The sequence below is a fragment of the Haliaeetus leucocephalus genome, unplaced genomic scaffold (genome assembly GCF_000737465.1).
Source record: "Haliaeetus leucocephalus isolate CR32 unplaced genomic scaffold, Haliaeetus_leucocephalus-4.0 Scaffold13, whole genome shotgun sequence".
Classification (NCBI taxonomy): Eukaryota; Metazoa; Chordata; class Aves; order Accipitriformes; family Accipitridae; genus Haliaeetus; species Haliaeetus leucocephalus.
In genome coordinates, this window is record NW_010972449.1 from 1,478,514 (window position 1) to 1,499,446 (window position 20,933).

A 20,933-nucleotide genomic window follows, 5' to 3' on the forward strand; every position below is an offset into this window, starting at 1 on the left:
TCCCGTTTGCCATGGTCACGTACCCACAGCGCAATCCTTGCCCTCTCCTGGTAAGGAGCTCGGTCCCCAACTGGATTGATGGAAAACAAGCCTGGCTGTTTTCTTACCCACCTGCTCTCTGTACCCGCCCCCCCCAGCCCTCCTGTCTCACCTCAGCAGCTGAAGGGGTCGCAAGACCACAATGAAGTAGAATGGCTCCATGTTAAATGCCAGTGCCATGAGCCCCAAAAATGCAAACAGGGTGACTGAGAAGTCAAAGCTGGAAAGAAAAAAAGAAAATAAAGTAAGAGCAATGATTTATCACTAGTGTTTCAGTAGAGAAGAGGTACTTGGTGCTGCTGCAGCCTAACAAGATGCACAAGGCCAAAGGCAGAAGAATTATAATAGCCTGCTGACGGCCTTGTCTACAGGCCTAAAAACTCATCTCAGAAGTCGGTCTTTCTGACCCAACAATTTTCACCACCTCTCAAAAACATCAGTGCGCACTTACAGATTCCAACCAGAGGACAGGTACTCAATGGGCCCCAGTCCAGTGGTCTTCAGGAGCAGCTCCACGCCATAGACTGTAAAACAAGATGACAGCCATGGTCAGAAATAAGCAGCATCACAAGGAGGACTTATGCAAAGGCTTGCCCTCAAAGACACGTGGTACTTTAAGTACATGACTTCTGAACATAGGTTTAACAGACCCCCACCCATCCTCCTTATTCTTGGTGAGATGCCAAAGAGACATTTTCCCTCCAAATCAACACATTTTCCTGTATTCATGGCGATTTCTCTCCAGAGCAGCCTACAAAACACTTAGCTGGCTAACACACTATAACTGTTGAGGCACAAGCTCCCGCAGGAAAGGCCAGTAAGTAGTGTAGGGAATTCAGTCCTGCCTGTTTATTTCCTTCTGTCTCGGTGGAACATATCCACATCCCGTAGCCTAGCCTTGATCTGCAGGGAGACATCCTTTCAAAGAAGAGCCATCTACTTTCACCCTCTGTCCTAGCAGCACCTTCTGGGCCTGTAGGTTAAAGAACACCATAATAACATGATGACACCTTGTTTGTCATCCCCAAATCTTTTTTTCCAGGTTCCAAGGCAGGGCGGGGAGCAGGAAAGAAACAAAGAGAAGAGCTGGATGACAACATCCTTCGTGAAAAGAAGCATTGCAGAGTGCCTCTGCCTTCAAACTTTCGTAACAACTGTTTTGAAGACTAATGGCCAGGGAAGCACTAGAGCTACCCAGCAGTCAAATAACAGGTTAGCAACCTCTCCTATATTCTCCAGAGAAGCTCTTGCGGCAGTTTTACACACTATTTTGATTCAATGGAGCTACTTCCTTCTCCTCGAGCAAGAGATACTAGGAGAAGGGAAGTGAATTCACATCACTGAAGAGTTCTAGGGCAGTGCAACGGAACCAGCACATGGAGATGCAATTGCTTATACTTAGGCTGAAAAGGAAGACTAAGGTACATGTTCGTGGAGGGGATGAAGTTCAATTAGAAAACTCAGCTTGTCAACTAGTTCATCTAGCCCTTTCAGTCTTCTCCTCAGCATGCTCCTGCACTCTGTACTCCAGCAGGACTGCCTTGCTTTGTGTGGCAGAGAGCCAGCTTACAGCTGCAATCAGATCAGAGCTGGTAATGCCTCCTGGAATAGTCAGTGCAGCGCAGAGCAACGTGAGCAACTCCACACAGAGCCATCACAAGTCTGGAGGAGCTTATCACTTTGCACGCTGTGCCTAACAAACGAGGCTATTCTGCTCTCAGGCTGAAGCCAGCTTTAAGAGTAATACAGCAGCTTTTGCAGAGAGTTGCACCAGAGGCAAGAGGCTCCCCAGACGGCAGTGGCACAGGCAGCTGTGTAACAGTGCAGCAGTGTTCACATGGGTCTGTATGGATGCTGCCAATCCCTGCCAGGCACAGCATTGTTCTAGATGGAGTCTGTAGGCCTGTGGCTAAGTTTTAACTTCAAACTGAATAAACTTCTGGGAACAGAGCTGCCTATTCCCCTCCCAACTCATGAAATGACACAGCTCTGCTGGGAGGCACCAGCTTACTTGTGAGGAAGACTATGTAGCTCCACGGGACGTTTCTGGAGAAGAAATTCCCTCCTGCAAGACACAAGAAGAACTTTTTCTAGCCTTCTCTTTTTTAATCCCCTAGCATCACAGTCAAGAAACAAGCTGCAATGTTTCCTACCTTGCAGCATGAAGGTTTCAACAAGAATCCAAATTCCATTCACAGCCACCACAGTATCTGGAAAACAAAGTAAAAACCCATAGCAAGAACACTCCTGGACCAGAGGACATCCATTTCCTAGGCTAACAAAAAGAGTACAATATAGGACAAGTGGCAGGGTCATTGTTTCCAATTCAATGAACAAATCGACCTCATAACTTGGGAGAGTCTTCTACCCTGACTTTTCCCAGGCTTTTAACAGATGCAGTACCTTTATCTTCAGAAAGAAACAAAACTAAACCAAAACAATGGTCTGAATCATGCCCAATCATTTTTACTCATCATTATCTTCCATTCTGCCATATTTCAGCTTCCTCCTAGCACTGGCACAAGATCTCGAGAACCACTGGGTCCCCAGCAGTGCGGGACAAAGCCCTGTCAGCTTGGATCTGTCGCTGCTCCCTAACATTCAAATCCTGAGAACTGAAGGTACAGGACTTCTTTTCACTCAGATCTCCTCACTCCACCCCACCTCACCCTCTTTAGTTTAGCATCCCAATTTACTAAATACTTCTCCAACATTCAAAAAAACCCCCAAATTACTGAGTAGGAACAGATTATTTAGAACATAGCAAGTAGCACCACGAGTGCTACTCTTTCTTCTCTAGAGAAGAGGAGCACAGAATCATTCTTGCAGGCAGTACAGTTGCCAAGCAATCTCTCCAGCAATGATGATGCTTGCACCTTCTCAAGTGCAAAAGGAAGAAGGTGGTTGACTGGCAAGGCAGTTCCTTACCCAGCATGTTCAGCTGCAAGATAAAAACCCCAAGGCTTGTGAAAGCTAACCACCAACCTACCTAAATGCAATGAGCTGACTTCTACAGAATCAGACCCACAAGTACGTTATGAAGTAGTGAACCAACGAGCCTCTCCAGAAGACTCAACACAGCGAGAGCTGAGAGTCCAGGCTGCAATAGTGGTCAGTACGAGTATGCAGTTGCCCCTCTCTCTGCCAAAACTCCAAAATTTGTACGTGAGCCATGGCTCAGATGCTCAGACCAAAGACCAGGCCCCACCACGCTAAGTCCTTGCAAGCATACCAGGCCTATGTGATCAAGGGAGCCTAACAGAGAGACAGCTCATTACTTCTACTTACACATGGTGTATTGGAACACACGGGACTTCACAAGGATGTTGATGCCTGCATGAAGGAAAGTATGACAAAACAAATGTTCACGTGATCCTCCATACCCCACACACAGATTGCTCTACGTTTTTCTTAGAGACATTTTTCATACCAATCCTCAGCACAGAAGCTAAACAGATTAGCAGATTATTAACTTCTTGGGACCAAATTCAGGTTTCCTCTAGAATTTTAGCAGCAATGAACTCACTATCCTTAACCCCCGAGATGCCTTCTTTTTCTCTATGTACTAGTTCTGCAGTGTGGACAGAGGTAAATGCAGCTGCTGAAGCACTGCCTGTGTTTGGAACAACACATTTGCTGTCAAGAAGGGTTGAATGCATCAGCAGAGATATGTAGGACTCCTAAGACAGCTGTGTGTTTGGATCAAGATGGTATTAACTGTTTCCCACTCGCATACAACACTGAAAAATAATTGCAGATAAGTTCTTATTTCAGTCAGGACACTTGGGACATGGGACATAAATCACATTTGCAAGACGGATTACACGGATGAGTATTTCAGACCTCTTTCCCCTTCCCGAGCAGCTGCACTTGACCTGTACGAGCGCTGCAACCACATATTGGGACGAGGAAGCCTAGCAGCTTTTGTGAAAACACAACTGCCACTCCACAGACACTGCTGTGAGTTGCTGCCTGGGCTATGGAGAAACTCTGTAAACTCTACTAGATTCAGCAATCATAAATCCCCACCTAATCTCTGTGCTGAAAAAGGAATATGGCCCTCCATGACCTCAGGGTCTGCTTTGCTACAGAGCTTCTGCGAAGAAGTCTCTTATTTTAAGGAAGCCAGGGTTTGGGTCAGAGCACAGGGAATATTTACATGACAGAAATGTTCCTTGGAGACTCTGAATACAAGGCTCTGGCCTTGGAGGCTCTGAAAACACAGAGAGTTGGTTAGTAGGCCTTCCCTCAGCTGTTTACCAGGGACATAAGAGAAGGTCCCTTCAGAGGCCCCTGTCTTTTTAAAGAAATGCTCTTCCTGTTAGTTGAACACATGCTGTCATGAAAACACAGCCTGTTACCTTTAAAAATAAGGAATGCTGTCCGTGGAAGGTCATCAAACCAGTGCTCGCGATTTCGTTTTGCCTGGAACAGCCACGATCAGAAGTAGTCAATGCTACATCCATACAAAAAACGTGCAGTGACAGAGACCCACCTTATCCCCATCATCTGCTGCTTTTAGATTGCCTTTTCTTACCCACCTTCTCTTTAATCTCTGGTCTCCTTTGCTGTCCCTCCCACACACGCTTCCCCTCTGCTCCACACAATAAATACTTACCTTCCATTTTAAGCCAACAACTTCATAGAAATTGTAAAAATCCTTTAGACTGCAAAACAGAAAGAAGCATCTGATCAGAGCCTTGGAGTTGATTAGATCCTTAATTGTCCTTGTCAGGCATCATCAGTAGAGAGTCCCTGGAAGTTATTAACTCCTTATTAGAACTGCAACCACAGTTGATATAACTCAACACTGACCTCTTCCCAGTCTGGCCAAAGGTTACTGACTGACAATAGCCAGAACAGGGTGCAAAGCCTACCTTCTTTCTGTAATGCTACAGCCCTTAGAGGAAACTCTGACTCTCCTGAACTCCAGAATTTTACCACTGAAAGGAAAGACCTGAGGCTTAGATAACAAACTCCAAGGGACAGAGATTGTACTGCTCTTCATGAAGAAGTCTTGGACTGTCTTAATTACTTGTACAGTTCTTTTCTAACAACTTTGCGCATTTTCTTTTCAAGGTAACAATGAAATTTGAAAAAGGACATGAAAGCAAAGAAACTCATAAAATGTAAGTACCTGTCTAGGTGCTCAAGGTCAGGCCTGTAACAGCTTTAGGTATCTGAAAGTGAGGACGCTGAACTTTTCAGACTCTTATTGGTGTCATCAGGTGCCTAAATTTAAAAACTCAGTCTTTCTCCCTATGCCATTTTCCACACTTCTTTGTGGCACTTGACTTTAAGGAGAAGGATCGGCACCTGTTTCATGGGAGACTCACTCCAAGCCTGTCTGTGGCCAGAACAAAGGAAAAGGAAGAGGAGGTCTCCTGCTGTAATTTCTTCTACTTCCATGCTGGCTGGAGTTAGCTGCACCCACCCACCCACCCACCAGAATGGTAATTCTCTGCCTCATAACACAGAGGATGACAGTCCTGAAAGCACCAGCAGAACCAGATTTTAATTAACAAAACCCTGGGGGACACAGCCAGCTGCTGGAAAAAAAAACCAAAAAAACAAAAAAACTTGTTAAGCTGTGAGGCTGCACTGTGTGAAGAAATGCTCTTTGCAGGCTCTAATGCTGTTCCTTAATTTCTCGCTCCTCTGTTCTGGCAGGGGAGGTGGAAAATAGAGGCTGCCTGGTGGCTGCCAGCAGATCGCTGTATCCACAAGAGGGCATGCAGGAACTCCATCACCTCTGAAGAAAAACCTCAACTCTCAGGGTACCCACACCTCCAAGCTCCCTGCTTCCCAGACAAATCCTTTCAATCACGTAACTCTATTCCCACATCCCAGACAAGTTTCCTTCCATAAACCCAGCCATCCTCTCTGAAGTACAGCCTAGCTTCAGGGAGTGAAGCAACCTCCCTGCTCTGGGTGCAGCAGTAAGACCATCCTACCTGACTAAAGAAGTATTGCTTTGATTCAGTGCTTTGAAAGTGAGATATCGCTCTCTGGCACACATCCGAGGCTTGTAAAACCGCAACAGCCCTTCAAAGTGCTTGAAGGAAATTCCAGACGGCCTCTAGAAACAAGGGAATGTTGTCATAAGCAGCGACATCAGGCAGAAGCACATAGAGGCTAGCGTATTTAATTCTCACTCTGGATTTGTTTTAAGCAGGATTTCTACATTATCGTAAGATGCCATTATAACTAAGCCCCAAAAGTACTCTAAGCTATTACTTTAACGTACTGAGCTTATCCCAGAGCACAGAGATCAGAAAACTGCACAGAGGCAGTCGGTCCCTCCAGCAAATGCAGAGCTGTTCCCTGTTGCCCTATCATGTGAAAATTGTCCAACTAGACACCCCAAGCAACAGAGTTCAAGCACTCTTCTTGCAAAAATTAGTAGAGAGCCTAACAGATCCCATTACTGGCACTTTATTAAGACTATCAGCTATTCCTCAGGAACTGTTCATACAATGAAAGTGCCCTAAACATGAACTAATCTACTAGAAGTGGGTTAGTTATTTTGGGGCCTTATTTCTCTTCCTGCTCCACAAGTTAAGCAAGAAATCAACCCTCTCCCCCAGTGCTCTGTCCCTGTAAAGAGTTGTTTGTAGGTGAATTACTTCTGTTTCTGCACCATTTACTCATGCAGTATCTAGCAACTGTACTGTACATTCACATGTATAACCAACCCCTCTTCTAAGTACTGGTGCTTGAGAAGCAAGTCCTCACGTGACCCACACTGAATCAGAGAGAAATCAATGATTGCATGCTCTCCAGAACAAACTTCACTCATTTTATCAAGACACTTCCATAACCTCACATGGGTCTGAAATTCAGACTACTTTGTGTTTTCTCCAGAAACAGATATAAACAAGTTACACAATGAAAAAACAGTAGCCCTTGGCAAGTATGGTTACAGTCAACAGATATAAATCAACTTTTCTGGAACATGCTCTTTAAACACTCCAGACCACTTGTGTTCTTAAAACACAGCTGACCTCCCCTCCTGCCGCATCCCAGGCTGTTCTCAGCCTCCCTGCAGGGCCCTGTACCTGTTTGGTGATCAGCAAGCGGTAGGCATGCTGTATGGCTGTGCGCTTGTGCAGCAGCAAGGACTTAAACTTCCTTTTCTCGATGTCATTGAAAGTGTCGAACACAACAGCGAGAAGCTGCAGAGAGAAGACAGGAGAGATCCGCATACTCTGTGGCTACCTGTGCCAGTGCTTCTCGAACAGTCAGGAACATCTAGAGCCAAGAAGACGCACTGCCTGCAGGAGGAATTTACTAAGCGCTACACTGACTGAGACAGAATGTAGTCAGCAAGGGCCCATTGGCCATACGGGATCCCACAAAAGGATCGCCACGCACGCTGCACACACATTGATCCACTTTTTGGAAAAGGTCCAGATGTTTCTGGCCTCCTAACGCTCACTAGTGGTTTTAAGAGCTAAGACTAAACCCCACACATGCCAACAGAAAACAGTATCATAAGGTTTGTTAAAATGCCCTGATCTCTTCCTGGAAAGCGGGTTTTGAGGGCTGCTTTCTGGACTTACCCTTCCACGGGAGCTTTGGCAAACACATGTCAAAACTAACCCTCCATCTAGGACAGCAGCAGCGAAATCCAAGCCCCCTATAAGCATCAAATCACTCACCTTGAGCTGTAGAATTCCTCAACTCCTTTGACAACCCCTTTTCCACCGCTCACATCCTCACCTGAGCTGGTCTTGGCCCTGTCTAGATGCTGTGAGAAGCAACGCCAGCACAGCAGCCATGCTCTCACACTGCAGTTATCAGCACTCTTCAAGTCCTGCCATACTTAGTAATTCCATCCCCTTCAAACTGATTTACAAAGTATTTCAGGCAAGCCCAGATAATAAAATGCCATTTTACGATAAATAATTAAGACAGAAAAGGACAATAAATTTCATGCAACTGAGTATGTCACTCCAAGCATGATATTAATGTGAGAGAAGTTGAAAGATATTCGTATCATTCTGTTTCCTGTGATTTAGTTCAACACCTTGTGGTTAAACTTTAAAAGACTCCTCTGTGTAGCAAAGCTGCCATTTCTAGAAGTATTCTGCCAAAGGGTCTCAGATTATTACAGAGCACTCTTGGGAATAGGGAAACTCTGCTGGGCAATGAGCTCCAAAGTCAGGCAGAGAGAAGTCAAGTGCTTCAACAAGAAACTCACCAAGTTCATGATGAAGTACAGCTCAATGGAGAGATACACTATGAAGAAGACACAGGACCAGGGGTTCCGGGCATAAGATGGCATCATCACGTCAGGGAAACTGCATCCGAAAAAGACACAAGTTTAGGCACCAAATATCTCACGTTACACTTCCCACTACAAAGGCAAGAGGCACAGGACATGGGGGTGTGTGTGTAAACTCACATCCAAAGATCTGCACATTTCTGCAAAATGTGTGGTTGCTCATGACACAGAAGTTTGTGCCTAGCAACGAGCAGCAAGAACATGGAGGCATGATGAAAAAGATAAATATGAAAAGCACATTCCTTGCACATCCGGAAAACGAAATGGTCAAAGGGGATTTGTAACGTGGCTAAGGGTTGTGCTTTGATACTTAGCAATACAGCCTTGGTGTAAGAGTGTTACAATCTAAGATTTATTCCATCCTGTGCTAATTTCCTAATCCTCAGAGCTCTCCCTGACAGCAGATCAATATTTACCTACTGTTGTTATCCCCCTTTCCTGGCAGATAGGTGAACCGAAGCAGAGGAATAGGAAGCTACTTCACAACAGCAAACTGTCGACTGACAAAGGAGCACAAATAGAAACTTTCCCTTCTTGGACCAAGGCCTAATAAAGCCGTTTCCTCCTTTATTGCCCTCACAGCAATGAAGTGGCCTGAGTCACTCAGAGATAACTCTGCATCTGAGGTCACAGTGTCCTAAAACAAAATGAAGTACCAGTTCTTCCCATGCAGGCTGACCCAGGAAATCTCTCTCTCATGCAGAGGAAAGGGGTCACATTTGGAGACAGAGCATTTCTGCAAATAAACTCTTCCCTCTGCTAGACTTCTCTGGGGACAAGGGGAAAGACTGAGCTAGAAAAGCATGAACTTACTTTGAAGTGGTCAAAAGCACGAAGAGATTCACGAGGCTGTTCTCTAAGGTATTGAAGTACTGAAAGAAAAAACTCCCATGACAAAACGCAAGCAGAATTTCATAGTGACATTTCGTTCAAAAAACAAAACAACCAGCCCACCCACCCACTTGAATACAGGCACTTCTACAAGTCCCTGATGCCTCCCCTAGGGAAAGGGCACTTCAGCATTAATCCTTTTTAAAGGTCCCTTAGAGATAGCATGTGAAGAGTTAAAACAATCAAAAGCTCATCTACACATTTTTCTAGTAGTAACTCCTAGCAAGCTACAGCCTCGGCAGCAGCAGGAACTCGTGGCTGCTAGAGTCTGACAGCCACGGTCTGAGGTGGCCGAGCTTTCACCCAGATACCTTCCTCCCCTGGGGACAGTGGCAGGTGGCTCGTTTGACGGAATTAAGACAACAAAAACAAGGAACAACTATGGGAACGTTCCCTTTGGGACATCCTGTCTTTGAGGAAGTTCTCTGCACCGTCTTCCTTCCCAGCAGGGGGTAAACCAGGGTAACACTGCCAACAGCCTCTGACCAGCTAGCATCTGGCCTCCCAGGCCACCACACAGGAATAAGCTACATCTACACAGTAACGTTTGATTCTCAAGCTGGTCAAAATGGGACTCAAGCTTCAGTTCAAAAAATCAGCGATACTCACCGGATCTGAGTGGTTGGGAGAAAACAAGTAAAAACCTAGAGAAGCAGCAGAGAAGGCAGAGGAGGAGAGAAGAAAGGGGGAAGTACAAACAAAAATAAAGTCTGTTTAATGTCAAGCAGTAGAGTGGTGAGTCTGCTCCCGAAAAGAAGGTAACACTAAGAGTAACCCCTCTCTGACACCATGAAAAGTATCTGGAAGGGCTTCTCCATACAGATTTGCCAATATGCGTCATCGGTATTTCACCGAGTCTTTCAGAAAACAAGCTTTCTGGGGATGGTTTGAGTCTAGGACTGTAGCAGGTACACTACAGACACATGCATTCGTGGGAACATAGATTATACTTACAAGATTGAGGAATAGTTGATGGAAACAGAGCTTGGAAACCACAAACACACATACCACAGACTATCCTTTGGAAGAGGTCAAAAGGACCTTTGTCTCAAAATCAAATACCCAGCTTCTAGATTTTTTTGATCTTTAATTCTGCCTTCCAGATGACGGCAGATGAAATGGGATAAATGGAAGATCCTGGCAGGACTCTGAATCTGATCAGCTTTATATTCATCCAGGCTGTCTGTGCTGCTTTTGGACAGTAACTGGTTAAGAGCATCACTTCACCTGCCATAAATACAACTCACCCAGGATGGCAAAAATCACCATGAAGAAAAGCAGGAGGAGAAGAATGTCAATAAATGGTGGGAGGGACTGGAAGATCTGTCGCAGATTTCTGAAAAATAAGAAAACATTAATAAACAAAAACTTGCATGTTTTCTCCTCTGGGTTGGCAGGGGAAAAAACCCAACAACACACCATACTTGAGGACTTTCTTCCTACTCCCTCCAGGGATTAAAAGTAGAATGCTAGGTAAATTAAGATTGTTTCTAAGCTACCTATCTGTCCTTTGCAATCAGTTCTCAGGTACTGCAAACAATACTAATGTCACCCTGTCAACTTGACTTCTCCAGACTAAAGACTAGCTCTGTGATTCATTGTGCAGTCTACAGGCAAACCTAGGAGCCAGAAACAACACAGCCACATTCACGCATTGTGCTCTCTGAGGTAGTTTATACATCTGAGGACAGTACACATAACCACTGTGTACCGTGATCGCATCCAAAGTTACTACCTGTGAAATTTCCCTACATAGGAAAGACACTAGGTACGCTTCAATCACAATTACAAAAGACCTCTGAGATCTGAAATGCCCATGAAAGACACTTATTTTCCTGAGATGTCTGCAGGATCAGAGTGCTTTTCCTCCACCCTAGTCACAAGCATGACAGCAGAAAACCCAGCCAGCTGACCACTCACCTTCTGACGGCACCACAGTAACGGCAGTCCACCAAGAAGATACAGCGCAGAGCTCTCGTTATCCGGACGTGCGAGGTTTGGCGTACCAACACCACGATGGCTTCTATGAACTGTACAAACAGCACGCAAGTCTGCAAAACAGGGGTTTAATGAGAGGCACAGCTGCAGTCTCATTCTGGGAAAGGCAAAGCTCTCACTGACCACCCATTTATTTGGACACTTTAAGGATGGGAGGTGTCCCGGACAGCTTGGAGATCTCACATGAATCATTTGGCAGCTGGGACACACGGCTAAGTCATCTCTGCTACAGTACAGGCCAATATTTAATCTGGTTCTTTGGCTCCTGAAGATGCTGAAGGAGAAACACTGACAATCATACAGACAACTTACCTTTACCATAGTCCTTTTGTGCCTGATAAAGGTTTGGAAGCCCAGCCACCTCATCTTCATTGAGAGTTCAAAGACTACCACAATTAACGCAAACAGCTCCAGGGTTGCATGGACCTGTTACAATACAGTAAAGCTTAAACCAGTGCTTCTGATTACAAACAGCAGCACATCAGAGGCCACACTTCTGCCCTTCCTTTTTCAAGAAGCATGTGGGATTGACAACAGTCTGAGCACAGCTCTGTGACATGCAGGAAAGCCCAAGGCCACTCTTAAATCTAGCACAGCACTGTTTTTCAAAGTTTCTATACGTACTGCTTTGTGCTTTTATTAAAGCCTGTACAATTTTCCCCTAACCAGTATCAGCCCAGAATTTCCTGAAATCCACATCCCTTTTGGACTTGAATAACACATCAAAAAAAAGTATCGATACATTTGAAACAAAAGGGCAAGACACCAGCAATCAGGAATTTGAGCAGAAACACTTTTAAAAGATTGAGACTGTAATTTTCTTAGTGAAATGCAGGAAGGAGAGCTGTGGGGCAGAGAGCATTTACATAGAGAAGGCTTTTCTCTTGAACCAGACATTCTGGATAACCACAGACAGGGTCCTGATCAAGCTCTGGAACAGAACACTGCTTTTAGCAGTGCTGAAGGACCCCTTCCCTGTCAGAAGATGCAAAATGCACCACAAAGACGACACCAGTATTTTCTTACAACCTCAGCTTTAGCCACAGCTCAAAACCCAAACTGAGTTATGCAGCCCTGACTCATTTTGAGGAATGCTTTGACCCGAGGGTTGTCAAGGCTGTTCTACACCCCTGGCATGGTCCTAGGGTGCCATTAACAGCTCCAGAAGCAGATGTAGATTCTCCCACCAGCAACAGCAGCTCCTAGCACTGTGCCTGACAGCGGTACCTCATGAAGCGGTTGTGGACCAACAACGTTACACATCAGTTTGTGTATCCCTTCTCTCAACCTAAATTTTGTGAAGGTTAGACGTAAAACTTCAAGTCACTCACACACAGACACACTAAAAAGAGTCCTCACAACGCTGGGAGGAGAGGACGGGAGAAGGTTTAGCAGCCTGTCCCAGGCTCAGATCTGTTTGTGTTCTAGGAACCAGTGGTGGTGCTGCATTAATGGCACCAACCCTGACAATGACTTTAAAACTACTCCATCAAAGCACACAGATTCTTGAGTTACCTCAAGGAAAAGCAAAAACCACACAATTCTCTAACAGTTACAAAATTTAAGAACTGCACAAACTGGTAACATGAAATGTGTCACTTTCATTGTGGTCTATGCACATCAGATGGAGAAAGGATGTTTTGCTAGTTGACATATCTGCTGTCAACCAATTTACAGAACAAGGCCAGGTGTTTTTTCCTACTACTACCTTCTTCCTCCATGCTTAGCCTTCTTTTTCCTCTTACCCACCACTGCAAAACAGGCGGACTTCTTCATTTTGCCCCAAAGTACTTACAAAGATGCCAAGACGGAGCATAGGAACAGCTGGTGCCTCGCAGAGAGACAGCAACAGGAGAAGCAGTGCTGTGCTCAGCTCCATTAGGTAGAAAAGGTGATTGTGTGCAAAGAGGTAGGCAGCAAGTGCTTTGGCATTTTTGGGGTGAGTGAAGAACTTATCATTATTTTCTCCTTCCTAAGGCAGTAGGAATAAAGAAGAGAATAGCATTAGTGACTCTTGGTACTATAACAGAGCTTTCCACATGAAGAATGCAGACTTTTATAAGGATTAGATACAATTCCCAACAGACTATTCCCACTTTACAGCCTGACATTGATCTGTTTATTGAGGAATGAACTCCACACACTTGGGACATCTCCTTCTGTTCATAAGCATATTTCAGTAATGAAACTCATTAATATCCACAAACTCCTGCTTCAGAAACCCTTGAGCCTTTTCAAAATAAGGAAGAGTGCTGCGAGAGTTTATAAAGGTAGGCAAAGAAACTTTAGTCAACATCCCAACATAAACACAGCACTTCATTTACTTGCAACCACTTCCACATGTTTGCAGACTCATTTGATTAAACTTCTCCAGGACAGAACACGAAAACACACAGATAAGCTCCAGGGCACCTGGCTGACAGTTGCTCCTCCTTATCTTGGCCTTGCAAAATATCTGGGAGAAAACACTGGAGCACACACAGTGTTTTCTCCTTCAGGAATGTGAGAAGACAGACTCCATGAAAAATTAACAAGTCTCTATGCTGATTTGTCATTCCCTTTTAACTAGAAAGCTTAATTAACATTAAAAGGTCAGATACTCCATCTTAACAGTTTGCCTACAACTGATTTTTAAACAGCTACATCATTACTATTTTTACCTCTAGGACAAAACTTAGTTTGGGGAGAATTTAGAGGTTTTTCATGCAGAACCACCCAACAGCTTCTCTTTCTTGAGTCAATAGTTTAAGCAAGGGAGCCTTTGTCACTCACAGGAAACTTGCTGCCTCTTGGAAGCAGTCATAAGAGATCATTTTTTCCCAGCTGGGACATACAGATGCACAATAAGTTTGGTTGTTTTTTTTAAATTAACGTATTTCCAGGTAAACAATTACTCTAAGGACAGTAAGTTATTACTATCAAAGCGGAATAACTGTGATTGCAAATGGATAACAAGGTCAGGAAACAGGATCTCCTTTAAGAAGTGAAGCATTCTCGAGACTAATTCATAAGAGGGTTTCAAATGTTTCTCACTTACTTGTCTCACAAGCAGGCTCACATTCTATTTAAGAACAAACAAACACTGCCCGGTCAGTGAGCCAGATTGCAAGCAGGACAAAACCCAGCAGCAAGCTCCATAAAATGCAAGCCCCCCCACTCAAAGAGAATGCTAGCTTAGATCAGCAGGGCATTCTTATTCATGCCTGACAAAACACACTTGCAGAATGAAAAATAATCTAAATTCTGCCTCTTGGTAGAGAAGCAATTCAAAACGTTGCTGGACAGCAAAGTCCTCTTATTCAGATAAGACACTCTTGCCTGCAGCTACTGGTTCAAATAAACAATCTGCATGCTCTTTAAGTTATGTCTACTTCAAGGACACTGTCATCATGACCATTGTTCAAAGCAGCAGCAAGAATAATCTGCATCTGAAGGGCCAAGCCTGCTGCGTACATTACCATCAGACACTGCAGCAACTCAATGACCCTTTGCAGAGCATCTCCAATAATCATGAGTTTAAACAAAAGCCCAGGAGGGGCTGGAGCTACCATTATATTATCAGTGCTGCTCTAGCACATGACAAAGCTGAACTATTACCAGGGTTCAAGCCTACTCAGTTTTAAAATGTCAGAGAAGCAATACTTCTCAGTCCTGTGGGGTAGGAGCAGGGAGGGACAAATGGTTTCAATCACCTTGCAGTGGCTTAAGCAAAAAAACTAACCGGGTCCAAAGCATGTCAAGCTGCAATGCAGAGCCTTTGAAAGGGAACAAAGAGAAGGAGGAAAGAAGGACAGTAAGGGAACCAGCAACAACTTCAGACTGGACAGCTCTGAGAGAAGCTCAGTTTTGATAGCTAATTCATCACACCAGACTCTACATCAATCTTAAAAATATTATACCATTGTTGGAGTAATGATGGTGTTTCCTGTGACTGGAGCATGGGTGAGGTTTTTTTGTTTGTTTGTTGTTTTTTCTTTTAAAATATGATAAATTTCATTCCTGGGCTGATCCTAATCTCAGTATGCTTTCTGAATCAAGAAATCAAGACCTCTACCTTCTCTTGTGTCTTACATGACCTGAAGGGCTTGACTGATGCTAAATGAACATCCCAGGACCACCCACCAAATCTGTGGCCAAGGCAGGATTAGGACCTGCACATTCAGAACACGAGATGTCTCCAGGAGAGCACTGACCATTCACCTCGGAGTGACTGAAGAGATGAAATGACAAGTTACGGAAATCTCCATGGCAAGGTGGCATGAACGTGTGCTGAATCCCTCAACTACTGCAGTCCTTCACACTGGGAGAGATGGGAGAGGATGGGTAGCTTGTTCAGTTGCTCCCAAATGACTTGCCAGAGCCCATCTGATGGTGCTTCCAGCATCACCCTGCTCTTTAAGCAGATTCCTTTGCAAAGCACCAAATTTTTAACATCAAACAGAAGCTCTTTGTTTCTTATAATCAAGAACTACCATAGTTTCAGAAGTCCATTTTTCACACAAAACACCAAACAGCAGGGCTCACCTGGAGGTAGATTGCTGCCTCTTGGTAGTTCATTTCCCAGTTGTGTCGGGCAGAGCTTTGCTGCGCGCAGCAGTCTCCTGCAGCAGGGCTGGATGCATCATTAATAACGTCATAGCTACCTCCATCTGCACCAGTACAATAAGAGAAAAATTGATTTACAATTAGGAGAGCTGAGATTGATCAGGAGGCATGCAAACTAGCCAGGCACTGGGACCAGAGACAAGTATCAAGAGGTGGCAGAGTACCCAGGAAACTGGCAGCTTGTACACAGACAAATTGACTCTTCCCATGTAGGAGCTTTTAAGAGACACACTCAAACTCAGCACTTCAACACAGGAATGCTCCCAGAAGATAATCAAAGGAGACAGCATCCTATTTAATACTATAAGCAGGTCTCCTGGCTCAGGAGATCTGTGCTGTCATGTTCGTAGCATACTATCAGCAGTCATAAACCATAAACAGGCAGCTAACAGCTAGAAGTCTCCAAGGATGTCCAACCCACAAAATAAAAGTAGGCTTGCTAAAGGAACACTGCCTTTTCACATTTAATGGTAGGAGAGACCACAGAAGGATGGAATACAGGACTACCACTGGCAAGGGAAACCGGTCTCAGCATAGAAGCTGCATAGTACACTAATAGCAGCAGTCAGTATTTTTAGTAGAAAGCCTCATTTTTCAGAGCTCTCTAGAGTCATTAAACAATGCATCTTTGCAACACTCTCTTTGATGCAGATAAGTACCAATACCCCTCTGATGAAAACAAACAGCAAGACTAATTTTCTGTTCATATCCCATAGACTGATACTGAAACTTCTAACAGCGTGTCTTTCTCACCAATAAAGCACTATAAAACAATGCTTTACTGAACATTTGTACCAGATTTCATAACTAAAGATTTCTTTTAAAAAAATACAATTCAACTGCAAAAAGCAACTCCCAAGCATAGCAACACATACTAGTGCCCTTCCCATGGGAGAGCTATGCAGGCCACATACATAAACTCCACAATACTTGCCATTTTTTGCATTCAGCAGCCTCAGTGCTATTAAGACACATGAAAAACATGCATGAAGACAAGAATTGTTCAAAAAGGGAATGTCGCTTGCTTTCTTCTTCTGGGACTGGAATTTTTATTTTGCACCTTTGACAAAGAATACTGAGCAGAGACCCCAGAGAAGTGAGACCTGCTTAGGGCCACACATGAAACCTGTGGCGGAGCTGGCCACGCACTCAGTTCTGCAGAGTTTCAATCATTACCCAGACCACATGGTTGTTCTTGCTCTCAGTGGAGACTTCCCTCCTCCAGTGCCTCATGTTCCCAAAGAGGGTACACGTAAAATTGATCTTGCCAGTGCAAAAGTGCTGATTTCCCTCTTTTTATGAGCACTGAAGCTGTGATGCGGTAGCTTGTTCTCTCTGACTTACAAGAAGTTATTTGAGAGAGGGGAAAAAAATTACAATTTGCTGAAGATTTGCTGCATCTCTTTGCTATGACAAAATAATGACAAAATAATCCTTATTGAATTACTGATTCAGTCTTTCTAGAACACCCTCTGGAGTGGAGAAAGAGTCCATGCCAAAAACTCTGCACCCACCAAGGGAAATGGCACCACATGCTGCTGGCAGAAAGGCAGGCAGTGGGAAGAAATCAGAAACCCCTTCCCCAATGTAGAGCCACAGCTGCCTTTTCCACCCTCAAATCAAATTAAGATAACATTTATCTGGGATTTGTGAAGACTTTCCAGATTGCATACTCAGATTGCTGACAATCCTGCAGCATTTAAGCCTATTTCTCTTCGTTGCTTCCCCCGTACCCTTAAAATACCACTCAAAATCTGGACGAATGTTTGAATGAGGCTGATTCCTCCCCCACACTGCTTTTACACCTTGAATGAGCATGGTTCTTGAAAAAATGGAATAACAGAGATTTTATTTATCCACAGAACTGGATGGCAGTCTTCTAGGTTTGTTTGCCTTTTAAGTAAAAGATTACAGCAATATGCAAAAATCAGAAGCTTTATATTGTGAGCTCTGAGAAGTTCTTAAATGTTATTTACGAAGCTTTTCCTGTATGTGTGTTTCAAAAAGACAGACTCCCTCAAACTGCAGCCTGATAGCAAAAACCTTTTTGCATTCAATGCTTAACAGAGTTGCAGAAGGAGCACATCTTCATCAGAACCTGGACTCACTGCTGAAGTTCTTTACTGTGCAGAAGACAAGTATTTTCCAATCCTCATTCCCATCCTAAGAGGTCGTTTGCTGCCAGAGGAAACACACTGCAGCCCCATCCTGCCTGCCTTCCCCTCTGCGAGGCACTAAACCGGGTCACAGTAGAGGCAGAGCACAAAGTGGCCTTCAGCCCCCAGCCTCAAAGACCTCAAGCATTACCACAGACAGGCGCAGAGGTGTCAAACACCCCCAGACTTTGCTGAGGCGCACAAGTGACTGGTACATCGGAGCAGAGAGCGCAACCTCTTCTTACCACGCATAACCTGCCGTCTGAAGATGCCCAGAGCCGTATGTGCCATCCACGATGTTACACGGAGACCTCTACAGCACGTCACCCACAGCTCCTTCATTATCTGGTGGCTGGGGTGAGGCTGCAGGATGCCTGGCTCAAACCATCAACAGCTGTGAAGGCACTAACAGGAGCTGGAGTTTCAGGCCTTTCCAGAACTCCCCCGTCAAAACACAGCAAGCGTTCAGAGAAAAATCTGCGTGTGATTCTTCTCACACAGTTCAGGGGATATTGAAAAAGCACAGAATCAATACCTTGGCTGCACTAGCTCTTCTGGGGAAGAGGGACATATTAAGCAGGTTGCTTAAAATATTACCGTGTTATTGGAGCATTACAGTATATACGAAATTTAAGTACATCAAAACATACTGTGGTCAAATCAGCAAAGGTTTGTAGCATTAAACAAAACACCAAAACAATGTACCCTACCAAAACATGCTAAAACTTCCGTTAATGCTGAAGTAGTTCTTTCGCAAAGACCAACCTCTCTTTGAAAAGGATCAACACTAGGAAAAGATACACCACAGTAAAAAAACAGGACCGCTCTCTGTGTTTCACACAGAGGACTTGCAGCTGAAACAGAGGAGATGTCCCAGTGAGATCAAGGTTGGGAACACAAAACAGCACTCAAAGATGCAAATCAGAAACAAAAAATAACTCTAGAAACCAAGACGTTTTCCTCCTGTCTAAACCAGACATCATCTTTCTAGGCACAGACAACAGAAAATGTACTGGTGAAGTGTTCCGGTGGGGAGCTGCATTTTGTGGATCAGCTCCTTCCCCATCAGGTACCAGAAGGTTGATCTAGCATCCCTGAGGCAACAGCATCATCTGCGTAATAAATAATAATAAAAATAATAATAAATTTGAAAAGCAACCCTCTGACTGTTTGTTTGGCAGCCCTCCAGCTAGCTAATTTCCTCAGCTGCTCCCATGATAACAATGACACAGACTAATGCAACCTCCGCTCCGCTCAGCTCGTGCTGCCGAACATCCCCGACGGCATTTACCATTAGTATTGAGCTCAATGAGATAGGAGGATCTCTCCACAGGACTCCCGTAATCCTCGAAGTAGATGGCAGGCGGCTCTCTCCACTGCATGACAGCCGCCGTGTCGGGAAGCAGGCACGCTTGTGTTCAGAGTTGGGGAGAGGGAGACAAGTCAGATCTGAAGTTCCTCCCTCCCTCTCCTCCGAAAGCCGACCCTCAATTTTGCAGCTTCCTCAAGGGAAAGCTACGCACAAACGATTTTCCTCTGCTCTCTGCAGAAGTAAATGTTTTCTCCCCTCCCCTCTGAGGAAGGTGGCTCAGACTTCAGTTAAATTGTTTCCCTATCACTGTCCTAGTGGCAGAATGTTTCTAAGTGCAAGTTGTTGGAAGGCTTAGATGTGGGACAAAGAGCTTTTAAGCATGAGCGTGGTGGTAAAGCAAGACTTCATGTGCCATGCTCTCTTATTTTGGCATATAGCAGAATTTGCTCCCCAGTGAACATGAACAACTAATGGGAAAGGAGTCAAAGTGCTGACTAGTCACAGCAAGGAGTCTTCCCCCACCCCCAGCAAAAAAAGAAAACAGATATTTGTGAAGTTCACAGTACAAGGGGCATGAAAAAGCAAGACCAACTGAGCTGTTCACAGATGGCAAAGCTTCCTTCCACACTTGTGTAACTTATCCCAGACGTTCACTGAAAAGGGAGAGAGGGAGGGGGAAAAAAAGAAAAGTGAAAAAAAGAAAAAGCAAAACCAGCTGGCTGCTTACACAAGGCATCCGGAACGATACTGCCGGGACTCCAACATTTCCATTCAGTGCAGCAGAGCATGCTCCTGTGTAAATAGTTTCCATATGTCATCATTACAATAAAAAACAAAAAAAAACAAAAAAACAAAGAAAGAGAAAGAGCATAAACTTTCCAGAGCCCAAACCTCTCCCTTTGCAAAACAAATGCTCTGCTTAGGGGAAGGAAAAACTCTCCATTGGCTGAGAACACAAACAAACTCCTCTCATTCAGAGTTGCTCATGTGGCCACGGGGGATCTCAAGGGCAGAGCCAAGAGGGGAATAAGGGACAGAAAATGTTCACAGGAACAAGGGATAAATCACCCTTCCCAGCCAGCCTATTACATGTCAAATTCAGACTTTCATTGTTTGATCTTTAGTGCCTGCATTTGTTTTAATAAGTAATAATAATAATTTTAAAAATCCAACAAACTAGTAACCTCCTACAAATTCAAAGAGTTATAAACAAACTCTACAGGGTAGCTCTTGCATTTGCCTCAGAGCTCCCCCAGTCTGGCTCTCATTAGCCTGTTTGCCAGATGTTCTGCTTTCTAGCTAGCACACACTTTTTATGGTGTTACACTGAAACAGACTGAGATGCCTCTAATTAGCTCCTCCACTGTCTCCAAAGCCATGTGCCTTTACCAGACTTACCAGGGCTTTCTCCTAAAAGGTTGAGGAAGGTCTTGATGGAGCTGCTAGTTGCCATCCTGTCCAGATAATGCTATTTTAGCAAGCATACCTCTGATGACAGAACTCTGCAAACTGTGTGGAAGGCAGGACAAGTGACATAATTCAGCAAAAATATTCTTATAGTTAAATCTGTCATTCATACTGCTACATATCATGTGTGTAGTCAATGTAAGACAGCAATATGTAAGTTACTCATCTAATGAGTTGC

General features: G+C 44.4%; 1 protein-coding gene across 1 annotated transcript in view; it reads right to left on the reverse strand.

Annotated features, from left to right (window-relative positions):
* The window catches only part of TPCN1 (two pore segment channel 1), a 46,958-nt gene that overhangs the window by 9,787 nt on the left and 16,238 nt on the right, over positions 1-20,933 (reverse strand). Inside the window, exons 2-18 of the mRNA XM_010574292.1 lie at positions 15,740-15,864; positions 13,011-13,187; positions 11,528-11,641; positions 11,138-11,268; positions 10,465-10,553; positions 9,827-9,861; positions 9,140-9,198; positions 8,243-8,342; positions 7,098-7,214; positions 5,994-6,118; positions 4,658-4,706; positions 4,401-4,464; positions 3,328-3,372; positions 2,193-2,249; positions 2,051-2,104; positions 491-563; positions 152-259 (exon numbers count right to left, since the gene is read on the reverse strand). Coding sequence (XP_010572594.1) covers positions 152-259; positions 491-563; positions 2,051-2,104; positions 2,193-2,249; positions 3,328-3,372; positions 4,401-4,464; positions 4,658-4,706; positions 5,994-6,118; positions 7,098-7,214; positions 8,243-8,342; positions 9,140-9,198; positions 9,827-9,861; positions 10,465-10,553; positions 11,138-11,268; positions 11,528-11,641; positions 13,011-13,187; positions 15,740-15,864 — 1,522 coding nt within the window. The remainder of the gene's footprint in view (positions 1-151; positions 260-490; positions 564-2,050; positions 2,105-2,192; positions 2,250-3,327; positions 3,373-4,400; positions 4,465-4,657; positions 4,707-5,993; positions 6,119-7,097; positions 7,215-8,242; positions 8,343-9,139; positions 9,199-9,826; positions 9,862-10,464; positions 10,554-11,137; positions 11,269-11,527; positions 11,642-13,010; positions 13,188-15,739; positions 15,865-20,933) is intronic.